Source organism: Euphorbia lathyris, chromosome 3 (genome assembly GCF_963576675.1).
Source record: "Euphorbia lathyris chromosome 3, ddEupLath1.1, whole genome shotgun sequence".
Classification (NCBI taxonomy): domain Eukaryota; kingdom Viridiplantae; phylum Streptophyta; class Magnoliopsida; order Malpighiales; family Euphorbiaceae; genus Euphorbia; species Euphorbia lathyris.
This window is the reverse complement of record NC_088912.1, coordinates 18890076-18911753: the sequence shown is the minus strand read 5'-3', so window position 1 is coordinate 18911753 and position 21678 is coordinate 18890076. Positions and strand designations below refer to the sequence as shown.

The 21678-nt window shown below is 35.2% G+C and overlaps 1 protein-coding gene across 3 annotated transcripts; it reads right to left on the bottom strand.

Moving 5' to 3' along the window:
* Positions 1 to 1639: 1639 nt before the first annotated feature.
* LOC136221954 (uncharacterized) lies at positions 1640 to 20771 on the bottom strand. 3 transcript variants are annotated; one of them, XM_066009433.1, is made up of 26 exons: positions 20320 to 20771; positions 18344 to 18511; positions 15807 to 15881; positions 15614 to 15692; positions 14856 to 14920; positions 14590 to 14679; positions 14163 to 14252; positions 13934 to 14020; positions 13592 to 13675; positions 12574 to 12693; positions 12315 to 12343; positions 12090 to 12222; positions 10929 to 11450; positions 10319 to 10568; positions 10033 to 10225; positions 9862 to 9925; positions 9643 to 9745; positions 9398 to 9546; positions 7728 to 7853; positions 5147 to 5217; positions 4434 to 4496; positions 3920 to 3992; positions 3231 to 3350; positions 3049 to 3126; positions 2320 to 2370; positions 1640 to 2236 (listed from the first exon to the last, which is right to left on the bottom strand). In XM_066009433.1, exons 1-26 carry the CDS (start codon positions 20560 to 20562, stop codon positions 2135 to 2137), a joined length of 3228 nt encoding a protein of 1075 aa, XP_065865505.1. In that variant the 5' UTR covers positions 20563 to 20771; the 3' UTR covers positions 1640 to 2134. The 3 variants fall into 3 exon arrangements, with proteins under 3 accessions (XP_065865505.1, XP_065865504.1, XP_065865506.1); XM_066009432.1 differs by having other exon boundaries at positions 10033 to 10568; XM_066009434.1 differs by lacking the exons at positions 15807 to 15881; positions 18344 to 18511; positions 20320 to 20771 and having other exon boundaries at positions 10033 to 10568; positions 14856 to 14915.
* Between the last annotated feature and the right edge of the window lie 907 nt (positions 20772 to 21678).

Below are 21678 nucleotides of genomic sequence, written 5' to 3'. Positions count from 1 at the left end.
ATCTGAAAACTGACCTTAGACTTACTCATCTAAACCTTTAAATGTTTTGAGTAAAACTAAGTCAGTAGCTCAACCCTTACGGGGGAGTTTGCTAAATTATACTAGGTCAACTATCATGGGGGAGCTCATACTGAGTTCCTCGCTGAATAGTTTTGCCAACATCAAAATGGGGGAGTTTGTTGAAACATCTTTCCACATAATTTTGATTTGACAAAATTGTTTAAGTATAATTTAAAATACATATTCTAAACATACTAAGTTTAAATGCTTTGATTTATTCTACTAATGTGTTTGTTCAATGTTGAGTTAAAACTGTTATAAGACATAAGAATTAAAAGGCCCAAGCCCAATACGGAAGCCAAGGCCCAAGTCAAACAACTCAGTACAAGTCGACCCGCGTTTGTCAAAACGTTGCCGTTCTGGACAAAACGCAACTCAGCATGAGAAGGATCTAGAAGACCTTCGGGAACAACTTCAAGATGAAGCTGCTGAGTAGATTCGACAAACGTACAAGACAGCAGCTGGCAAAGGAAAACTTCCAGACAAAGTATTTCCCCTTTGGGCAAAGTTCAGACGACACAGTATGCTGTCCAGTTGACTTTACCATAAAAGGAGAGACAGTCTGCTGAGCCAACCGAGGACAGAAGATACACAATTCTGATTGGCCGAGAGCTCTGAGCAAGTCAGGATGACAACGATAGGAAGTCGTTTCCCTCCAACGGTTATTTCGAAATTCAAAATGACCGATACCCAGACGTCTCTATAAATAGTGCCATCAGAAGCTTCACTCAAAACAGAACTTGATCAAGCCATTACGCTGACCAAATTTCTACAAGTTCTGCAAGCAAAGAAACAAAGCAAATCTTACACTACAATTCTTATATCTGTGTAAAAGTCTAGAGTTGTTTCAATCGTCTAAAGTGTCTTAGCAAATCTTTGTATAGGACAAAACACTTATCATTTCTAGAGATAGAAATGAGAGGCTGAGTACTCGGTTTTAGTACTCAGCGAGAGATTAGGATTGAGTAGAGATATAGAGGAAGGTACTCTTATCATACTCAGTTGCTAAGATTGTAAAAGGTTTAAGGCTCTACCTTTAAAGAGCTCAGTAGAGGATTCGAAATCTAGGAACGTGTTCCGGGGACAGGACGTAGGCTTAGAAGAAGCCGAACCTGGATAAATCTGCTGAGTGAAGTATTTCTTACCTTTAACTCCTTATATATACTGCTTGCTTAAAATAACCAAAAACTGACCAAGTAAAGAGGTCAAGTTGAGTTGTGCGCGTTGAACGTCTGAGCTCAGGAATAGACTCTAAGTGCTATCTCCTGACTCAAGCTAAGAAACTGACCTAGTCACCAGTTGACTAAGCCAGTATCTTACTGTTTACTCAGCGCCGCTGTTAAAACCTTTTTCCTTAGAAAAAGAAGTCTGCCCTAATTGCAAAAAGTTTAAATAGTTCCTAACCCCCCGGAACTATACTTGCAACCTTACTAGGGACCAACATTAATCATGTCACTCGAACAATTTCAAAGCGCTAAGGTCATTTTCCAAAGTTGGATGGAACATTAAACCTTTCTAAATAAAATAGAGAGACGAGAAATGTATTAGAGCTTTAAAGTTTAAATTAGAAAAACTGCAGTTTGATCATACATGTCTTGATATTGAACTTTCTTCCTATGAAAGCATTATTTCACATGAAATGTGATTCAAAATTACATTTGATATTCCCACATAACATTGGGAAAATCATAATATATTACATAATATACATACAACCCTATATATATATTATTCAAAGGAGACCGAAGATTGTATCCAATATAATACATCACTCACAAAAAAAAACGAAAAAAAAAAATGAAAACGAAAAATATGTAGTGCAAGATTTTTATATACCTGAACGCCTTCAATTGATTCCTGAAACTACAAACCGCCTCATTCCATCTTTTCCGATGGATTCCTGAGACTACATACTGGCTCATTCGATTTTTTCTGACACCTTTAATGGATTCTTGAGACTACATATCGGTTCATTCAATCTTCTCTGACATCTTTAATGGATTCCTGAGTCTACATACCGGCTCATTCGACCTTTTCTGACACCTTTAATGGATTCCTGAGACTCCAGACTGGCTCATTCGATCTTTTCTAGCACTTCAAGCCTTGTTTTTCTCTTCCAACTTTTCATTGTAGCAACAAGGTTAATCAAGCCGATGATTTGGTTTTTCGTGTACTCCTGCATCGGAAAGGAGATCCCATTCTGAGAATTTGACTGGAATAATTACATTAACAATGTGATTGGCTGCAAATCAGCCTTACCGGGTGAGCACGAGCCCAATGCACATACTCGGTTTCTGGGAGGTAGTAAGCCTGTTCGAGTTGAGACAAACGAGAGCTCTGATTAGTAAACGTGGTAGTATACAGTAATCAGTAAGCATTTGAACCAAAACGAGATTCAGATCGAGCTGGTCAAGCTTTCTCTTCATTTTATTTTTGGTTTATCTTTCTCTGATGTTGCTTGTTCATAGGCATAAGTATTCAAGAAACTAATCCGTAAAAGAAAAGGGTAAATTACATTCATGGCGCCTAAATAATAGCACTACTAACATTATAGCTCCTTAAACTTCATTTCTTTAACATAAAAATCTTTGAACTTCATGTTCTGTAACATTAAAGTCCATACCAACCAAAATCCATTAAAAATCAACGAAAGGATGTGGGTAAAATAAGTATTAGGCCGTAATTTTTGGTGAAATGAATAAAAAAAAGTCAATGATGTAGTCAAACTTGTCCAATTCATCATTTCCTTAATTTTTTTAATGGGCTTTTGCTGATTTGGTCTTTAATGTTACAAAATGTACAATATAAGAAGTTTTATGTCAAAAAATGAAGCTAAGGCGCCGCTATAATTCAGGGGCCATGAATGCATTTTACCAAGAAAGAAAATTGTGAAAGTAATTTTCGGATTCCGATTGTACTATGCTAAAATCCATTTTTCTACACACCTTTTTAAGAAACATTAAATCTTAATGGAAGTCCCAAGCTTACCTTAATGAAAGTTTCAACTATTTGTAATTTTGGCTTCACATTCATAGAGACTAAATGTTGGAGACCATTGATCAAAACCTGCACGAAGAGAAAGCATCTTATGAAAGCTGTAAAATTCACAAGGAAATCACACAAACTTTAACTTAAGTTGCATTTCAAAAGTCGAAAAGAGAATCGCCAACCTGAAGATCCAATGACATGAGAGCTCGGCCTTCATCTGTGCATCTTTTGACCCGTGATAGACCTTCAACTAGAGTTTCAACCACGATTTCAACACCATATTCCAAGAGTAGTTCTTGAACCTGAAGAGAATAGAAACCTAGGTTACAGAAACAGATTGACAAGCGAAATACGATTTTCTCGACTCGGTAAGCTGAACATACACTCAACATGCATGAAGCCACCTAAGTTAGACGTCAATTCCCCGTACGCTAGAGTACTTTTAATCTATAATTATTCACTTTAAAATTAATATTTAATTATTTAAAAATTAAAATTCAAACTCAATTAATTTGAAATTTCTAAATACTTTTAACTTAAAAAATTAGATATAAGATGACAAAAATTCTACATATATTTAGATAGGCGTATATATGCATAACCGGTTAATTTTTCGGTTCCAGCTAACTATCAGTTTTCAAAATGAAAAACCATCTCCTAGTCCGTCAGCTTCAGTTAACTTATTTTTTAGTTTGATTTCGGTTAGTATTGTGCGGCCTAACATAGGCATGTTTTCTTAGAGTGCATAGGCTAGTTATGAAGTAAATATATCGCAAAATGATAGAGGAACAGTAATAATTTAATAAAGGACGAATTTCTCAGAATTCTGCATACAAAATTTTGCCAGGTGAGTTGCAGAACATATCATTACCTGCTTCTTGATTTCCCCATTAACAAGCCTTGTTTTATAGTGCTTGAATTCTCCCAGCAATAAATCAACATACCTATCAATACAAGTCACAGAATCTGTCAAACAATAGTACTCCGTTTATATGTCAGATATAATAATAAAAGCTAACAGTGGGCCTTTGTGTTAGAGATTAATATAAAAGATGTTGTTGGGGCTTAACTATCAGCTTAAGCTTATAAGCTTTTAGTTCAATTGGTTCCTTGACGCTTTGTTTACATAATATCATGGTTCTGGGTGGGAGGGGTGTGATAGATATCCCACTCTGCTTAATTAGGGAGCTAGATAACTCGTTATCTATGCGATGCAATCTTCCTCCTTTGAGATATCTTTTTTTTGAGGGGGTGAGATAGGCCTTCGTTTAAAGGCAAAGTAAGGATATCTTTGGCATACAAAATTATCTATTGAGAGCACGAAACCTTTTGGTGAAATCACAAATTTAACAATAAAAGAAGTTAATGAAAGCATTGAAACAAACCCGTTATGCTCTAGTCCTAGTTCTTTTACTTCCCATTTAGCATTAGCAATCCGGTCAACATACCTGCAAAATGTTTCATATTAAGAACAGTTTTATTTTATTGTAAGAGAAAAATAACTCTTCCATCACATAAAGCATATATTCACAATAAAAATCAATGGAAACCGAAGAACCTATGTTACATTGAAATGGAAATGGAAATGGATATGGATATGGATATGGAAACTGAAACCGAAACAGAGAAATGATATTTGCAAAAAATATAGGAAGCAAAAATATGGGGGAAAACGTGTAAATAATAAATATATATGGATATATCTATAAAATTTTAAAATTACAAGAGTGCATGTTAAATTTTATTTTTTATATATACGATAAAGAAAATTACATACAAGTAACATAATAAAGGGAAAAAAAGAGAATTTTTATTTTGAAAGCTAGAACAGATAATCTAGAAAACATTAGGGGTTTACTCAACATGTTATTAGTACTGATCCACTTCTAAAAACACATTATATCCTAGGAACGAATTTCTAATTTTTTTAAATTACGGAAACGTGATCGAAATGTTTGGTACAAGTTTCCAAGAGTTTCAGTTTTTGAAACCGATACGAAAACATGAAACGCTTTAAAATCGAAGTTTTTGTGCAACATAGAGAAAAACCATATAGATGGACCCAAAACTAGATGGAGCATAGAGTTTATGGGCCTACCCATCAATATGCAGAAGTAGTCTTGCAGTTGACCTGTGTATGTGCTCATTAAGATCTGGTACAGAATCCACCTGTTGAACATAATTATTAGCCACAGAAAGGAACTGTAACAGATTTAAAGAATGCTTTAGAATATTACTAAAAATGAGAAATTTAGACCTAACCCACCCCAAAAGGTACCTCAAGAGGAGAGGATTTTCTCATGTATATAAAGAGCTGCATAGTTCACTATTTTAAGTAATGCGGGATTCTTAAGATACCCACCTCACCCCAAGAGCTATATGAAGCACGAAGCAAATATCCACGAGTTACCCAATATTGAAATACAGGGCTATGATACTTTGTAAATATAGGCCTGACTCGCCCCAAAATGTACCCCAAGAGGAGAGGACTATCTCGTGTATATAAAGAGCTTTTGCTTATATAGCTAACTAATTCAGCAATGTGGGACAGTTAACAACTAAATCAACATGAAGTTCAAACACATAAAATTTTTAAAAATTATAAGGAAGCACAAAGGATACTGCTATGGAACCGACTGAACTAAAAGCTCGAGCTTATAGTTAAAGGTCCACTTCATATTAATAGCTGACACACCCCCACACGCGAAAGCACATTTGGGCTTGAAGCGTGATAACACAGGCCCATATTACCATGTCCTGCAAATAACTCAACAAATGGGGCTGCCAGGAATCGAACCCAGGACCACTTGGTCGCACGGGCTCTGATACCATGTTATGGAACCAATTGAACTAAAAGCTCGAGCTAATAGTTAAAGGTCCACTTCATATTAATAGCTGACAGATACATATGGCTACATTGAGGTAAATTACACCCATAGTCAACTTTGCCCTTACTAACATTATGGGCACTCAACTTCAAAACCAGACATAAAAGTCACTCAACTTTTCCCTTTACTAACATAATGCCCCCTTATGAAAGTAAACGGCCTCAAGAATCAAAATGACCGTTGACGGCCTTCAAATGGAAAAGCCCAATAATTAGAAGTTGTATAGAACCACATTTACCATGGAACCACATTCCCCATTTTCCAAATCAAATTTCAGAGATCTCTCTCTCTAAATAATAACTTTCTCTCTCCTAACCAAACAACACCTATATGACCTAAAAACCAAAAAGTTCAAGAATTAAAGTTGCTTCTAGAATGAAGAGTTACCTGCTATTAGAGTGGTCAAGGTTGAGAGACTTTTATGTTAGTAAAGGGCAAAGTTGAGTGGCCATAATGTTAGTAAGGACAAACTTAAGTGGACATGGGTGTAATTTACCCCCACATCTTGTTGTAGGACACTATACTTGATGCAAGAAAGAGGAAAAAAGGGTGTGCCTTCATTAATCAAGTAACCAAGTGAAAGGATGGAGTAGATATTATTTACCATGGAACCACATTCCCCATTTTCCAAATCAAATTTCAGAGATCTCTCTCTCTAAATAATAACTTTCCCTCTCCTAACCAAACAACACCTATATGACCTAAAAACCAAAAAGTTCAAGAATTAAAGTTGCTTCTAGAATGAAGAGTTACCTGCTATTAGAGTGGTCAAGGTTGAGAGACTTTTATGTTAGTAAAGGGCAAAGTTGAGTGACTTTATGTTAGGTCTTGAAGTTGAGTGGCCATAATGTTAGTAAGGACAAACTTAAGTGGACATGGGTGTAATTTACCCCCACATCTTGTTGTAGGACACTATACTTGATGCAAGAAAGAGGAAAAAAGGGTGTGCCTTCATTAATCAAGTAACCAAGTGAAAGGATGGAGTAGATATGTGTGCATGGACATAAGAGCACAAGTGTGCTGTTTCAATTTTCCTTTATTTTTTCATAGTCAACAATCCTACAATTAAACAATTATGTCGCTATTCAGATACACTTCTTCCGCCTTTTATTATATGACTTTTTAGATATATCAATTTGATCATTTTTATATGACTTTTTATATTATCTATACACTCTTGACAAAAAAAATTCTCAAATTTCCCTTGTTTATACTAAGAGAGAGGCTTTGTATTAATTGAAATAATCCTATAATGAAGCCATAACAATTAAGAAGAAAAAATAAATTTTGCATGGAAAGTGGAGTTTTAGGAGAGAATATTAAGGGGGGGTTTGGTTTGGGGTCTTTAGGAATGGGAATGGGAATGGGAGGGTTTCATTCCCTTTGTTCTTGTTTGTTTACAAAAAATACACATTCCCTTTACCCACTTTAGGTTAAGCCATTACCCCACTTTAGGTTAAGCCATTACCCCATTCCCTTTCCTAAACATATCCAAACACATAGGGGAATTAATGGTTATTCCTTTCCTTTCCTTTAGTTTCCTTTTCTTGATTCCTTTTCCCTTACCCCTTGTGAACCAAACGCCCCCTAAGAGTAATCGGTCATTTTAATATTATAATATACTTCATTTTGGTTCTGATGAAAACCTCAAACGACATGTAAAAAAAAGAAAGAACGGAAAGAGTATGAAATTATCCTCGAGTTCTCAACATCAATAGAGCATCCGAACCAAGATTATAAAGATTTCTAAACCACCAAGGCTGATACCATATATCTCAAAACAAGACATACCAGGTTTGTATAAAAATCCTCTACTATAACTGGATTATTTTGGAGAAGCATTGACTGAAGGTGGCTTTTAGATCTGTGCAATATTCGAGCAACAAGAGATATATTATCAGCAGCTGCACATCTTTCCTGCAACACAATTGTGAAATCATTTATAGGCACTCTGATATAAAATTCCTAGTTGACCAAATAAATTTACAGAAGACAACTAGAAATTAAAATATAGCAAGGCGGCACCATCTGTTGGTACACCGACAGTTACATGGAATTGGTCATTAATATAAGATATGAACTCATTTTCTAAAACTTCCACAAATATGTTCACTATGTTAAGCATCAGAATCTCTCTTACACAACCACGTGCAACAAAAAAATAACCACATAACCAGTTTTCGGACATCACAAAATGCAGTGAAAATATGTTCAATATTTAAATGATGTAAACAAGAAGATCGAGAATAAAGATTATAAGAAGAAAAACTAACTCTGTTTATTGTGACAACCTCTTTTATTAGGCTTGATAAGGAACGGTGAGTCGCTTTTGCTATTTTATAATACATGTGATAGAGCATGGAGCATAGATATTAAAGGGTAGTTTTGCTATAAAGGGACACGTGGTCTGGCCCTTAGCTGTGGTTGTTAATTTTTGATGTTTAGTACTATAAACAGGGTAGTTTTTGGGAATTCATTTTGGGAATCCGCCTTTGGCTTGGGAGGAGAGGTTCTCTACTTAGGCTAATGCAGAATAGAGTTCTTTCTGCATTAGATTATCCTTTTCTATGTTTGAAAGAACATATACATTGTATGTTAAAAAAAGTAGCATGTAGCTAATCCTTTTGATATATTGAAGGCAGGGACCAAGGCTTTTGTTTCACAAGTCATTGTTTTGTAGTGAAAATAGATATAATAGGCCTAATACCTAGCCCCCCCAAACTTGTCCAGAAAAGTCTAATGAACCCTACAACTTTCAAAATGACCGATTAGCCCCTTGAATTTGCTTAAAGTGACATAATTAAACCCCCAAATGCTACGTGGCAGAGCAAGTGAAGATTTGGACAAGTTGAAGCGCACATCACATTAACCAAGTTTAGAGGGCCAACAAGTCAATTTAAGGAAGTCCGGGAGGATAAACAGGTCACTTTAAGCAAGTTCAAGTGATCAATAGGCCAATTTAAGCAAGTTTAAGGAGTTAATCGATAGTTTTCAAAGTTCCAGGGGGGAGCAGGGGGCAATCGGCTTTTGTGGCCAACTTGGAGGGAATGTGTATGTATTAGGCCAGTATAATATAGTATACATGATCATCCTCAGCATAAACTAGGAAACCTCCATCTTTACCTGCTATCCAATGACAAGAACATGTTCTAAAAATATCAAAAGGATTTTTTTTACTAAATATAAAGGATTGTATTCAATATCAGCTAAAGTTTAACTAGCTAATAGTCTTATTCATTCAATTGTATCCGAGTTGAATGCAGTACACTTTAACACTTAATTCATATAAAACCATGCCAAACATGTCCATGGTCATAGGGACACAAAGGAGGGGGGAATGCCTACTTCCTCGAAGATATATATCATATGAGATCAGATTAATGACACAAAAATTAATTCAGCAACCCTTTTATAGGTAATTTAGGAACGGAAAACACATGATCAACCAAACAGACAAATACCTTAAGACCAAAGGAACTCTGAGGAACTGTAGGTGTTAAATCTGCATGCATATATGTACTTGAGGGCGATGAAGACAATGCTGTTGATGGTGATTTTATCATCTGATCACAATCTTGATATATTCTGGACAGAGCATTCTTCAATCGATCTAATAATATTGTGAAACACCGTTAATGAGTACATGTTGTCTGACATAGAAGCAGCTTTGTCCGATATAAGATCAAACTATTAAAATATCACTTACAATTGACAGAGTCCGATAAAACTTTTCCATTTGAGTTAAATTTTTGAGGAGAGAAGGTTTCATATACAAAGTAGAAAAAAACCTCAAACAACTGGCATATACCCTGAAATAGAATACTGAATCAGGGAAAACAATTTAGAGAAAGTAAAAATATGACCGAGAAAGAATGCTCAAAATATAAAGACAAGGCAGATATTTAGCTGACATATAAGAACATACCTTGAAAAACTCAACATTCACTAGTTCCAGTTTCTGCATAAGTCTTGCATATTTATCCATTGATCTAACATGCATAAAAAAAATATTAAAAAAAAAAACCCATTTACAAATAGGTTACATTATCTTACAAAAAAAAAAAAAAAAAAAAAACCCATAAATAGAGCATTTCACCTTAGAAGACATATAGATGATCCTGTTTGTGCTACTATATCATCATTTTTCCAGTGCACATAGTTGCTTCTTGAAAGATTTGACTTAGAAATTCGACTTGGGAGTTGACTATCCTCATCAATAAAGTCTGCAAGCAGATCTTCATCCTCATCTTCTGAAGCAGGAGTTCCATTCCTATGATTGGCACCACTACCTTCCGAGGAGACCATGTCACCATGACAATTATCAGTAATGGATCCATCATATTCACCTGAAAATGGTCCATGAAATGCGGTAGGACTACCACCTTTGGGAGTGCGCAATAGTTTTGGCAAAAATGGGTTTCCATTTCTAAGCCAACTTGTAAAACCATTCTTCTTGAAACTTTCAGTCGAGTTCAAAGATTTATGAGAATGATGCAATCTGGAATTTTGACGGCCATCAGATGAGACAATCAAGGGTGCCCCATCCCCAACCAGCCCAGCAAAACTGATTGTTTGTACTGTATCTGGTTGCAATCTCGTCCAATTTTCCCTTTCCAAAACCATTTTAAGTGCCTAAAACAGTAAAGACAACATAATTTTCAATTTCATGTTTGGGCATACCTCAATTCTGTGCAATAACTTGGCCAAATTAGAGAACTTCTGTAAAGGTAGAGTAAAATGCAAATACAGTGAACAAGTTCTTTATCTAGCAGAATAATGTACATGAACTATATTGATGAAGATGTCAAACATCACAAAAAGAAAAGGAAGGCAGGATTAAAATGACAGAGAGACAGAAAGAGGTTAGGGAAATTCTTTTACCAAAAGCATAGTTGAAGCAATCCATCAGTAAAAGAATATCTGACAAGCAGTGCAATTTTTATCTGCACAATATTTCAATACCAGGATATAAAATAACCTACAGCAACTTACATAAACATTTTGCCGATGAAATGCTGAAAAGTAATTCTCACAGATAGCCTTCAACTTCTGCCTGAACTCAACTGCTTCAACTCCACAAAAAGCTTCACCAGCCAAGATAAATACACTCAGATCTTCATAATTCTTCAAAAATTGGGGAATGCTCATTGAACCAACTGCAGAAGAAGAAAGCAACACTGATACTCGACTTGTTGTAAGCTGCCAAAGATTCTTCCGTCCTCTCTGAAGGGTTTGTGAAACAAATACTGTAGCATCATTCCGTAACTGATACCAAGGAGACCCACTGCTTGATGCTCTGGCACCATCATTCCTCACCTCGTCCACTTGGTTGTGAATATTAGGATTTGTGGCTCCAGGTTGGTCTGCTGTAGATATAGTGGTAAGAGATTCCTCGGTGGTCATTCTGTTGACAGGTTGAGAGGCAGAGCTATTGACACCTTTGAGGTCAGAAGAACAACTTGTAACTGAATCAATTTCCTGGACCTGTCCAGAGATCCTGGAATCTTCATTTCCCTTCCAGATCAAACGGGTTGAAACGTTACTTGTAATCCAACAACGCATTTGAAAATGACTTGCATTTCTTGACAAATGATTTATTAAGATCTTCATGCTAAGGTTGAAACAGAATAATTGAGGTATGAACTCAAGATTGCCAAAAACCTTCATGATTAATCAACACAGACATTTGGCAGACTACGATAATGTCAGATATTAATATGAAGTGGACCTTTAACTATCAGCTTGAGCTTGTAGTTCAAATGATTCTATGACATGGTAGCAGAGCCAGTTTGACCAAGTGGTCTAGGGTTCGATTCCTGGCAGCCCCATTTGTTGATTTAATTGCAGGACATGGTAATATAGGTCTGTGTTGTGCACGCTTCAAGCCCAGTGGGATTCGCATGTGGGGGTGTGTCACATATTAATATGAAGTGGACCTTCAACTATCAGCTTAAGCTTTTGGTTCAAACGGTTTCATGACAGATAAAAACACTTCATTACATGTTTTTAGTTAAACTGCAGAAGGATGAATATATAATAGAAGTATCCACTAGAAGCTGAAGGTAGTGCCTCCATGTAGAAAAGATATGAGCCAACAACAAAATGCAACAAGTAGAAAAAACAAGATAGGAGAGAGAAAGAACATAAATATACCTTATTCTCCAGCTGAAAGATCATAATTTCATGAAAGGAACTCATCAATCTAAATAAGACAGCTAGTGTTCTCAAAAGACACTGCCTGAACTTAGATTCAGGTATCTGAAGACATAGATCGCTGTAGGTAAGCCTGCTGACATGAATAGAAACATGTAAGAAAACACATTGAAACTGCTGCAATATGTTCAATAATTGGGGAATGTTATAGGAAGATGACAATACCTGCTATTATGTATTTGTACTTCTTGATCCTGTAAAAGTTAAATTAACTATTAAGTAAACAGACTGCTCAATGAAGCAGAGGAAACTGTACTCAGAATGTTTTAAGCTAATAAAAGAAGAAAAAATTTGTAGCAGCCCATAACAGAATAACTCCAACAACCTCAACATGTTGCCAGCATGCTGATAAATAGAGGGGAAACAGAAAGAGGAAGACATTTTGAATTTGAAAATTTAAGAACACTTCACCACAACAGCATACATCTTGGACAATATTCTTCAATACAGAGTGAGTCTCTGATAGAACTTCCTGCAAGAAGAAGCTCTGTATCTTCTCAGCAAGACCAGAGACATCTCCAATTAATGCGTAAGCATCAACAACCTGTCAACCATAAATAATAAATTATTTCAATCTAGAATTTCGCAGAAGAAAGAATGTTACAAGATGGTGATAATCAAGTCCTCAAATCAATTAGCAAGGGATTGATGTGACTGCTAAACATCAATTATTTAATGAAACCTAAAATAACAAAATCAGAAACTCATCAGATTTTACTATCAGATTTGAGCCAAAAGATTGGATTCGATTCTTAACTGAAAGTTACACTATTTAAAATTTCTTATCTCAAGATAACTATACAAATCTAAACTTGGTAGTCAATTTCAAACATTATTGTAGATGTAAGGTGTATGATGAAACATATTATCCTTCTCTACATACAGAGACTGAAAGCGAAACTATCATCATCCCTCGTTGCTGGGAGTGGGCAACTCATGTTTCCACCTAACCTTCCCTGAACCCTTTCATACTTTAAAGAACTAGTCTCCATTGGAAGAAGAGATGGAATCTCTGCAGAAGAGACCAAATTGCCAACACAACCGAAAACAGTTACTACTTGGTACAGAATGCTACCAATATTGAGCTAGAAATGGGCTTTTCTCTAATATTCCCATCCCTCAGCAGCAAGATTTGACTGTGAGACTCCACTATAATATAAGTGACTTTAGCAATTTTAAAAATGCTGCTACAAAATTGATGAAGTTACTGACACGTCCTCAATGAATTGAGACAAATCCATACATGTAATAATCTACAAGAATAATAATTTCAGTCACATACTGCAGTTCTAGGAAAACAGAGAAGAGGCACATATCTTATGATACATATCAACAACTATTAAGATTCTTAGAATAAGCCAATTTAGAAGCTGTTTCTTCTCAAACTTAGAAGAGATAAATAAATAAAGATCGATATTTCAGCAAAAGACTGATCAACTGACAGTTATGTAATTATCCTTCTTGAATTCCTGGCAAACTCCTAACAGAAGTGAATCCAGCTTTTGAAGTGTTCTTGCCAGCCAAACCTGTATAATTAATTACTAAAACAATTTAATGAAAGAAAAGAAAGTAGCTCTAATTGAAAATTTCTGCAATGAATACTAGTTAAGCCAAAGACTAAAAAATGATGAAATGAAGGATATGCTATTACCCTCGATAGAGCAGGAGGGGGCCATGGGTTCAATACCCAAAGCCTTACAAAATTTTAACTTGCCCAAAAAATAAAATAAAGAAAAATGATGCATGTGCTCTACATGATGCATGAATCTCAGTGGAATATTCACCTCAACTCCACGGGTCATCTCTTGAAGGGCTGAAAGCTCTGAAAAACTATCCAATAACTGTAGATACTCCGATAGGACTTGGAATGCCTGAGGGAAAATGTGAAATTAGAACTTAGAAGATTCCTTGGATGGCAGAAAAACAACAAGGAAATAACTCATCAGGGACAAGGTAATCAAAGATGAACAAAGCAACACTTCATCTTTAAGAGAAAAAAAACGCATGCCTCACCTTGCAATAATTTCCTTCTTCAACCAAGGACTCAAGTGTAGCTTGCATGCCCACTGTATGATGAATGTCAGACAATATTGGAACAATTTCCTGCAAGTGGAGATGATAACAATTCCAATTTAATTGAGCCTGTGAATCAACATGATCCCAGAGAAAAAAACCTATGACATATACTTCTTCCTGCTAAGTGGAGGTGATGATAATTTCAATTTAATTGAGCCTGTGAATCAACATGATTCCAGAGAAGACAAACTATGGCATATACTTCTTCCTGCTAAGTGACTACCAGAATAATATTTGATGAAGGTCTTCATTAGTTTTTTCCAAGAACCAAAATGCCACAAGAACGTGAGAAGATCTAACTGATATTCCAGAAAATACATGACAATTTAGATCTGAATTCTTCAATGTCCAGAAAGAGACCTACCAGGAGAGCTTGTTTCTTTTTAGAATAAGAATTTACAATGAGATCCCTCGAAACCTCATTCCTGGACGAGGTTAAGTGCCTTCTCCCATTCTGCAACGCACAATGATACTCATAATGAAAGCCAGATAAGTAAGTAGCATAACATGGCATCAGTATCATAACTGAAAGAGGAACTGAAAACATAAGGGAACAAACACATTTTGCAATAGTTAACAGCTTTAAAAGGAACTCTATAGCCATGTAATAAGACACCATCACATGCTTACCATGCAGATGACATTTGCAACCTTCAAGTCCTTCTCTAATTCCCTGACCAAGTTCATCCCCTTCACTGGCCAAAAGGCAATTATAAAAATCTCATTCTAAAGTAAGATTATATAATATTTTTAACTTCTGGATCAATCATAGTCATAACAATGAGTCAAATCAATCTATGACTTCAAAAAGCTCCATTTTGGCCACCATAGAATAGGATCATGGATAAAGACTACTTTTAACACATAAAATGCATCAAGAACCCATAAGAAGAATATTGAAATCAAATCAACCAGTGCCACTCATTCTAAGGGAAGTACAAAAGCAATGACCCAACAAAAAGCACCTTCAAAAAAATTAGCACTTTTAGTGTGAACACTATACTATATCCACAGTAGACAATTATGTTAGCTTCCTCTACTTACAGACATACTTCAAAAAAAAAAATGTAACCACAAACTTATAGCAATATTAAACTGATATAGTAAATCTATAGGACAGCATCACATTCATTTGAAATTAACTCATTGCAAGCTATAAATAGTTCACATGACTAGTAGAGTTGAGCACGACAATGAAGTAGTTGTCACTATGACCACTGACAGTTGAACAATGCAGAACAGCATTCATGGATGATATATGAGACAAGTCACAAGTTTGAAATATGGACGATAACAAGCCATTCAAATACAAACACCTCAGTAGCAGAAACAAAAATTCTTTTTTTTTTTTTTTGTATTGTGGGGGGGGGAATAATATAGAAACTTACCCATTACTTCATGATGCTCCATAACTTGGCGTGACAACTGCTCTGCTACTCTATCCAATTGTGCTAACCTAAGTGCAGCCTAGAAAAAAGAAGAATATGAACAGCTGATTCACACATGAAAGGTTTGAAAACCTCTCAGGACAAAATATTGAACTTGTTTCACAAGAAGCACAACCACTGAAGCAGGAAGTACCTGTTTCTCAAAATACTCCAACTCATTTTCTTCGGATGGAATATGCTCTAAAATGTGTTTAACTGGATCAAAATCCTGCATAAAGGAGGTAATATTATAATATAGTATATCAATTCAGAACTACAATAACTAAAGAGCACTAAGTGCAGAAACAACTGCTCCTGTTCTAAGCAGATTATCAAACATATAAAATAACAAATTGGATTTATTCATAGTAATATCGCCACATACCAAAAATGAGAGGTTATAAAGAAAGACTGGAATAATATTAAAAAGTAGAAGACAATAAAAATAAGCATAGATGAGTAAAACATAATAATTCTAAGCAACACAATTTAAACACTGTAACCAGCTCCTATGCCAAAAAAAAAGAGAGAACATAACACTTAGAACCTTTGAAGCATCTGCACAAGCATTGACTCTAAGTTGCCTAATACATATTGATCCTTTAATTCAATCTACATAAAATTGTAGCAGGAAGGACCAAATATGATCTGGCTGAAGATGCTATAAATGTTGATGCGAACCTAGATGAGTAGTCATTGATTAAACTAGCAGGCTCCCGGCCTGAAGTTTATGTGAACAAGTGCACAAAGGATTATTTGGTTTTGCTAAGCTAGTAAGAATATTATGGAAATGGGTTATATAGCTAATTGTGGAGTTAATTCACTCACAGATCTGTGTTTTTAAACACATGTAGAAGATTGAAAAGTGACTGAGTTGGATAATATAAGTATAAACTTATGGCAGAACTGCAGAAGGCTGCACACAATCAAAAATACAGGATTAAAACCTAGAGCGTCCTTGCAATTTGGAAAAGAAAAAAAAAAAAGGAGAAAAAAAAAAGGTGAAAGTAAATAGAGCCTCTAAAAGTAGAAAAGAGCAGCTTGTACATAAAAGATGCACCTGATTAAGTAGTATGTGCAATATTCCCCTTAAAGATGAAACTTTATATACAAGACACCAAGGAACTGCTCTTCAAAAAGAAAAAAAGAAAAAAAAAAGAGAAACTACTCTCAAAGGTCTCTCACTCCAACTGTCCAGTCTCCAGATGGCAATCAAAGGTGGAAAAATCCATGTATGACACTGTTTCTGGCAAATCCACTAGGTTTGTGCATGGAATTGCATAACACGTTATACTATGTCCAACAATTAGAAGAAGCTTAAGGATCACATTTCTGGGGGGATCCACTGCACAAAACAACAAATTTGTGGCCATTTGGACCATAATTCCAATTTAGAAGGCTAGCCAAGCAATCCCTATAAAATATATAAAAGCAAAAGGAGTATGATATTCTCCTCTAAACACTCATAACATAAGATCAAAATAAAGCACAGGTATACCAATTGGCTGTGCCAATAACTCCACTAAAGAAAAGAAAAAGCAGAACAACACAAAACAAAGATGGTTCTGGGGTTCAAAGGAAAAGAATTCGCGCCCATTTGTATCACATCAAAGTTTAGGTGTAGTCTATTCTAGAAGGTTTTCTTATGATTTTAGATCTAAAAATGATGATCATTTTATTAAGTTTAGCATACAACAACTCAAGTACATGGCATCCAAAACATCCTTCAGTTGTTGATGATATTGCAATTGTTTCCAAATGATTACTCTGGTATATTAGAAACAGAAGTCTGGTCTACATCCATTATATACTCAAAATAAATACATCTCTGGAAATAATCATACTCATAAACATTGTTCACTTAGCAATAATCTATCATCTATATAAATTCATCAAGGTATAATTCTTTTGATCTAAGAACCAAGTAAAAGAGAGATAAATGCTTTGGCATAGAATCACTTTTTATTGTAGATGAATAAAAAGACTAAAGCAACCATCGACAGGAAAATAAGAGCAACTAAATAAATTTATAAAAGAAAAGCTAATTGCATGAACCCATTAATTCTAAACTTCTTACAAATCCAAAAGGACATGGTTAAAACACTAGAATACAATTTGTATCCCACATTTCCACTATCTCATTAGCATAGTTAGCATTTTCTTACTTTTTTCTCTCTAAAATGGTTTCAAGTTATCATTTACAGTTTTCTTCCCCAAATGGACTTCGTTCTTTAAACTATTATATGCTTCAACACCTAAAACTTCTAAAGATTTTGGTATTATGAATTATCAGAATCTTCAAAGATTCACAAAACTTTGTATGAATTTTACTCTGCTGCTTTTTAAATGGGTATGAAACAAGATATTAAGTGGTTTGTCCAGCAACAATTATAACTTTAAATAAAAGCAATAGCAACTTCTCTACTGATGAACTATGTCAATTAGACTATCTTTGGCATAAAAGACAAACCAAATTCTAAAATGTTCAAAAGCGATTCAATACAAAAAAAATGGAGGGGGGAGGCAAAACATGTTCACGTATGAAGTTTGGTAGATTTAAATCCATTAGAAACACCAACTCGGTGTAGCTAAATTGGTACATCTCCACAAAGTGGAGGTAGGAGGTCTTTGGATCAAACCCCAGCCTCTTCAAATATCCAACATTCATAAATAAATAGATCCAGTAGACACCTCTTCATAGAAGTCCTCTTCCAGCTCCTCCACTGGGTCAACATAAGATCTGGTTCCATAGATTGCACGCAATCCTTCAGAACTTGATGGAAGACTAAGTCGCTGATGAGGAGGCAGTGCGGCAATAACACGAGCAACCGCTGCAGCTGCAGCAGCTCGAGCAGGAACCTGCACAAGGATCATAACATATTAGCCAATCAAGCTTTAGTTAGCCTCACCAATCTCCAAACATGTAGGGGAACAAAAGCTGGACATGATATTAGAAGTGGCAATTGATAAAAATAATAAAACCCACTACCAGGATAAATATATATGGATTTGGATTTGGATTTGTCTCAATCATGTTCATGTCATAATCATCTTGAGATTGTCACAAAAGTGGTACCATTTCATGCCAGTTAATCGACTAACCAAAAAAGGACTGACTGTTCCCTCAGTTAATTGAACAAAAACATAAAATTTACTAATTAGTGAATGCATTAATGTTAAAACTTTGACAACACTGAATATAAAATTTGAAAAGAGGAAAAAAATTACAAACAAAACAAAAATATTGCAACTAAATGAATAACCTTGTTGCCTTTGTTAGGAATCAGCATCTTAAAAGATTTAATAGGTCGCGAACATCACATTGTGTTGTTCATTTAAAAAATTAGGTCATTTTCACTCTTGGGTCAGGTCAGCACAAAAAATAGTGTACATCTATTGGCAATATCCAACCAAATCAAACAGATAACAATCTGCAACACAACACAAGCTGTAACACATTCAATCATATATTGACCAGGACTAACAAAGCTTCACCACAGTATTCTGATATATGGAAGTTTAAACTGGAACTCTAAAAAAATCAATCCCTTACAAGGCTGATTATGAGAAATATATATATATATATACATATATATATATATATATATAATATTGATTATTTATTAACAAGCAAAATCCAATTTTATTTGGCATTATCTGTATTAAACTCTTTTAATCCCGTCTACTGAGTACTCAAAAGGACAAAGATATAGTTGTGGAACAGAAGCAAAAAAAAAAAAACTGCCCACCTATTCAAATCTTACCAGCATGGTTATTGAATAGGAACCTAAACCTTCACTTTCCTAGTTATGAAGACTTTTATCCTCAACAAGTACCGAAGAAGCATTTGTCTAGTTGAGGCCTCATTTGATAATTGGAAATCAGTAGAGAGAGGGAGAGTGGAGATTAAGGAGAAATATCTGACTTCGTCATTTAGGTTCAACTAGATTTAAAATGGAGGGAATAAAAGCATGTATCTCTAGCTAAAAAGGAAAAGGCTGAGAGGCAATGATTTGAGCCACAGCTGTAGCTTGTTCACTTGAAATTATGTCCCCAAACATTGTAAATTTCATAGAGGTAGCAAAAGAAATAACCCAAATAATTCTTCCACAAAATTTATACGCTAGTATGAAGCCACTAAGTTACTGAAAAACATACTGCATTTAACAAGGACCACTAGCCAGTGCCACCCTATAATCTTATTCTTTTTGGCGCAGAGCAGCACAGAGAACTTACAAAAAGGGATCAAACTCACTACATATAGAATAGAACTACAACTTCCCAATGTCTTTCAACTATCAAATCAATTTCTTTTGCAGAATTAACCTACAAGTTACTAGTTACTACATTCGGCTAAAGTTAGCAACTGACTAATTCTGGCTGAATTTGGCACCATTGAGATTTCTAATGATAGTTTGGAAGCCAGTAACAGTAACACCTTTTTCTCCCATGTAATTTCACTGAGACTTTAAAATGATGAAACAATACAAAAATAATCTAATTATCACCATCATTGGACTCTCCACCTATATGACACTTGCAATCAGTTTATCAGTGAGATTACGACCTGCCTCGTGAAGTTTTAAAAGAAGGAAGAAAAAAAATCCCAGTAGCAGCAATAAAATAGCTAATCCAAATGATAATCTTGCACATTTTCGTGAATTTACCTCAGGGCGATCGGAAGTTGAAGAAGGCAAAAGGCCAAGAGATCTAGCAGAGCGAACAGAGCTCAAAATCTTCTCTCCAACCTTAGACAAATCCATTCCACCTCCTTGGAACAACAAAAAGGGGACCAAGAAGAAAACCCTAGAGCTCTCAAATCCAGCGCCGACACCAACTTCACTCAAATCACCATTGAAAAGGAGAGGATTAGAAAAGATGGGAGCAAATGGGAAAGTATTAGGCTGCATTTCAACAGAAGACAGGAGGTAGATCGATAAGTCCCTCGATTTCCCCCATTGGAGAGACTAAAGAGTTTCGAGCATGAATTGAGATCTGGGTGTATTTGGGATGGGAAGATGATGAAGAAAGTGGTAAAAAAATTTGTTATTTTTATGATTTGATGAGATGGGTCTGGTGGAATTTTTGTTGCTGGTTTTATTACTTGTGATTATTATGTTGAAAATGGTATTTCTTTGTAGCTGTCACTAACTTGACTTTTCTTTTATGTTCGCAAAAAAAGTAATTGAAGTTAAGAAAAAAAAAAATTACAATCAAAATTTCATAATGGTTTGCAAATCTAACAGGATATCTAATAATAATTAGCTATTTACTATCCTGAAATTTCCACGTCAGCAGACATTCATATTTCTCATTCATCACTAGCTACCGTCCATCAGACCCAGTCCTCCTTGCCGTCTGCCACAACTCTCGCCGATGTCTTGGTCTGACGTTTGAGATGACCATGCCTATGCCTTGGGTCGAATTTGCCTATGGCCAAACTCTCCCCCTATCGCATACTTCCCTACTTAGATTATCAACGTCCTCATTGGTTGAGTTGGCTTCCTACGAGGAGATCTTCGTTTTTCCCAGAACGGCAACCAAAGTTCCGCACAAGTCGACCGCTCACTTGATTCGCAAACTGATCTCCGCTCTCTATGAACTCTCTGCTAGATATCACTGAAAAATTGAATCGATTTCCACCATCATTGCGCTACTTTCCAATCTTCGACTTATAAATAACTTTTCCCGCAGTACTTGAAAAATCCATCCTCCTTAATAAATAGCCAAAGAAATTTTTTCAAAGTTTTGAAATTCAAAAAATTTCTTCTCATTATTACGGATCTTACATTTGGATCAGTGTCTTTATCTTATTCTGTTATTATTCATTATGATATTAATCTGAATCTTCAATATATCTATTGCATATAACTATAGGGAGGGGTCCATACGAACACGGGATATATAATATTATTTAATAAATCTTATAATTGATTTAAATATTATATTAATTTTGAAATTTTTTTTATTCTTTTACGATAATGTTTAAATTATTGATTAATTTTTTTGAAAAAATTATAATATTA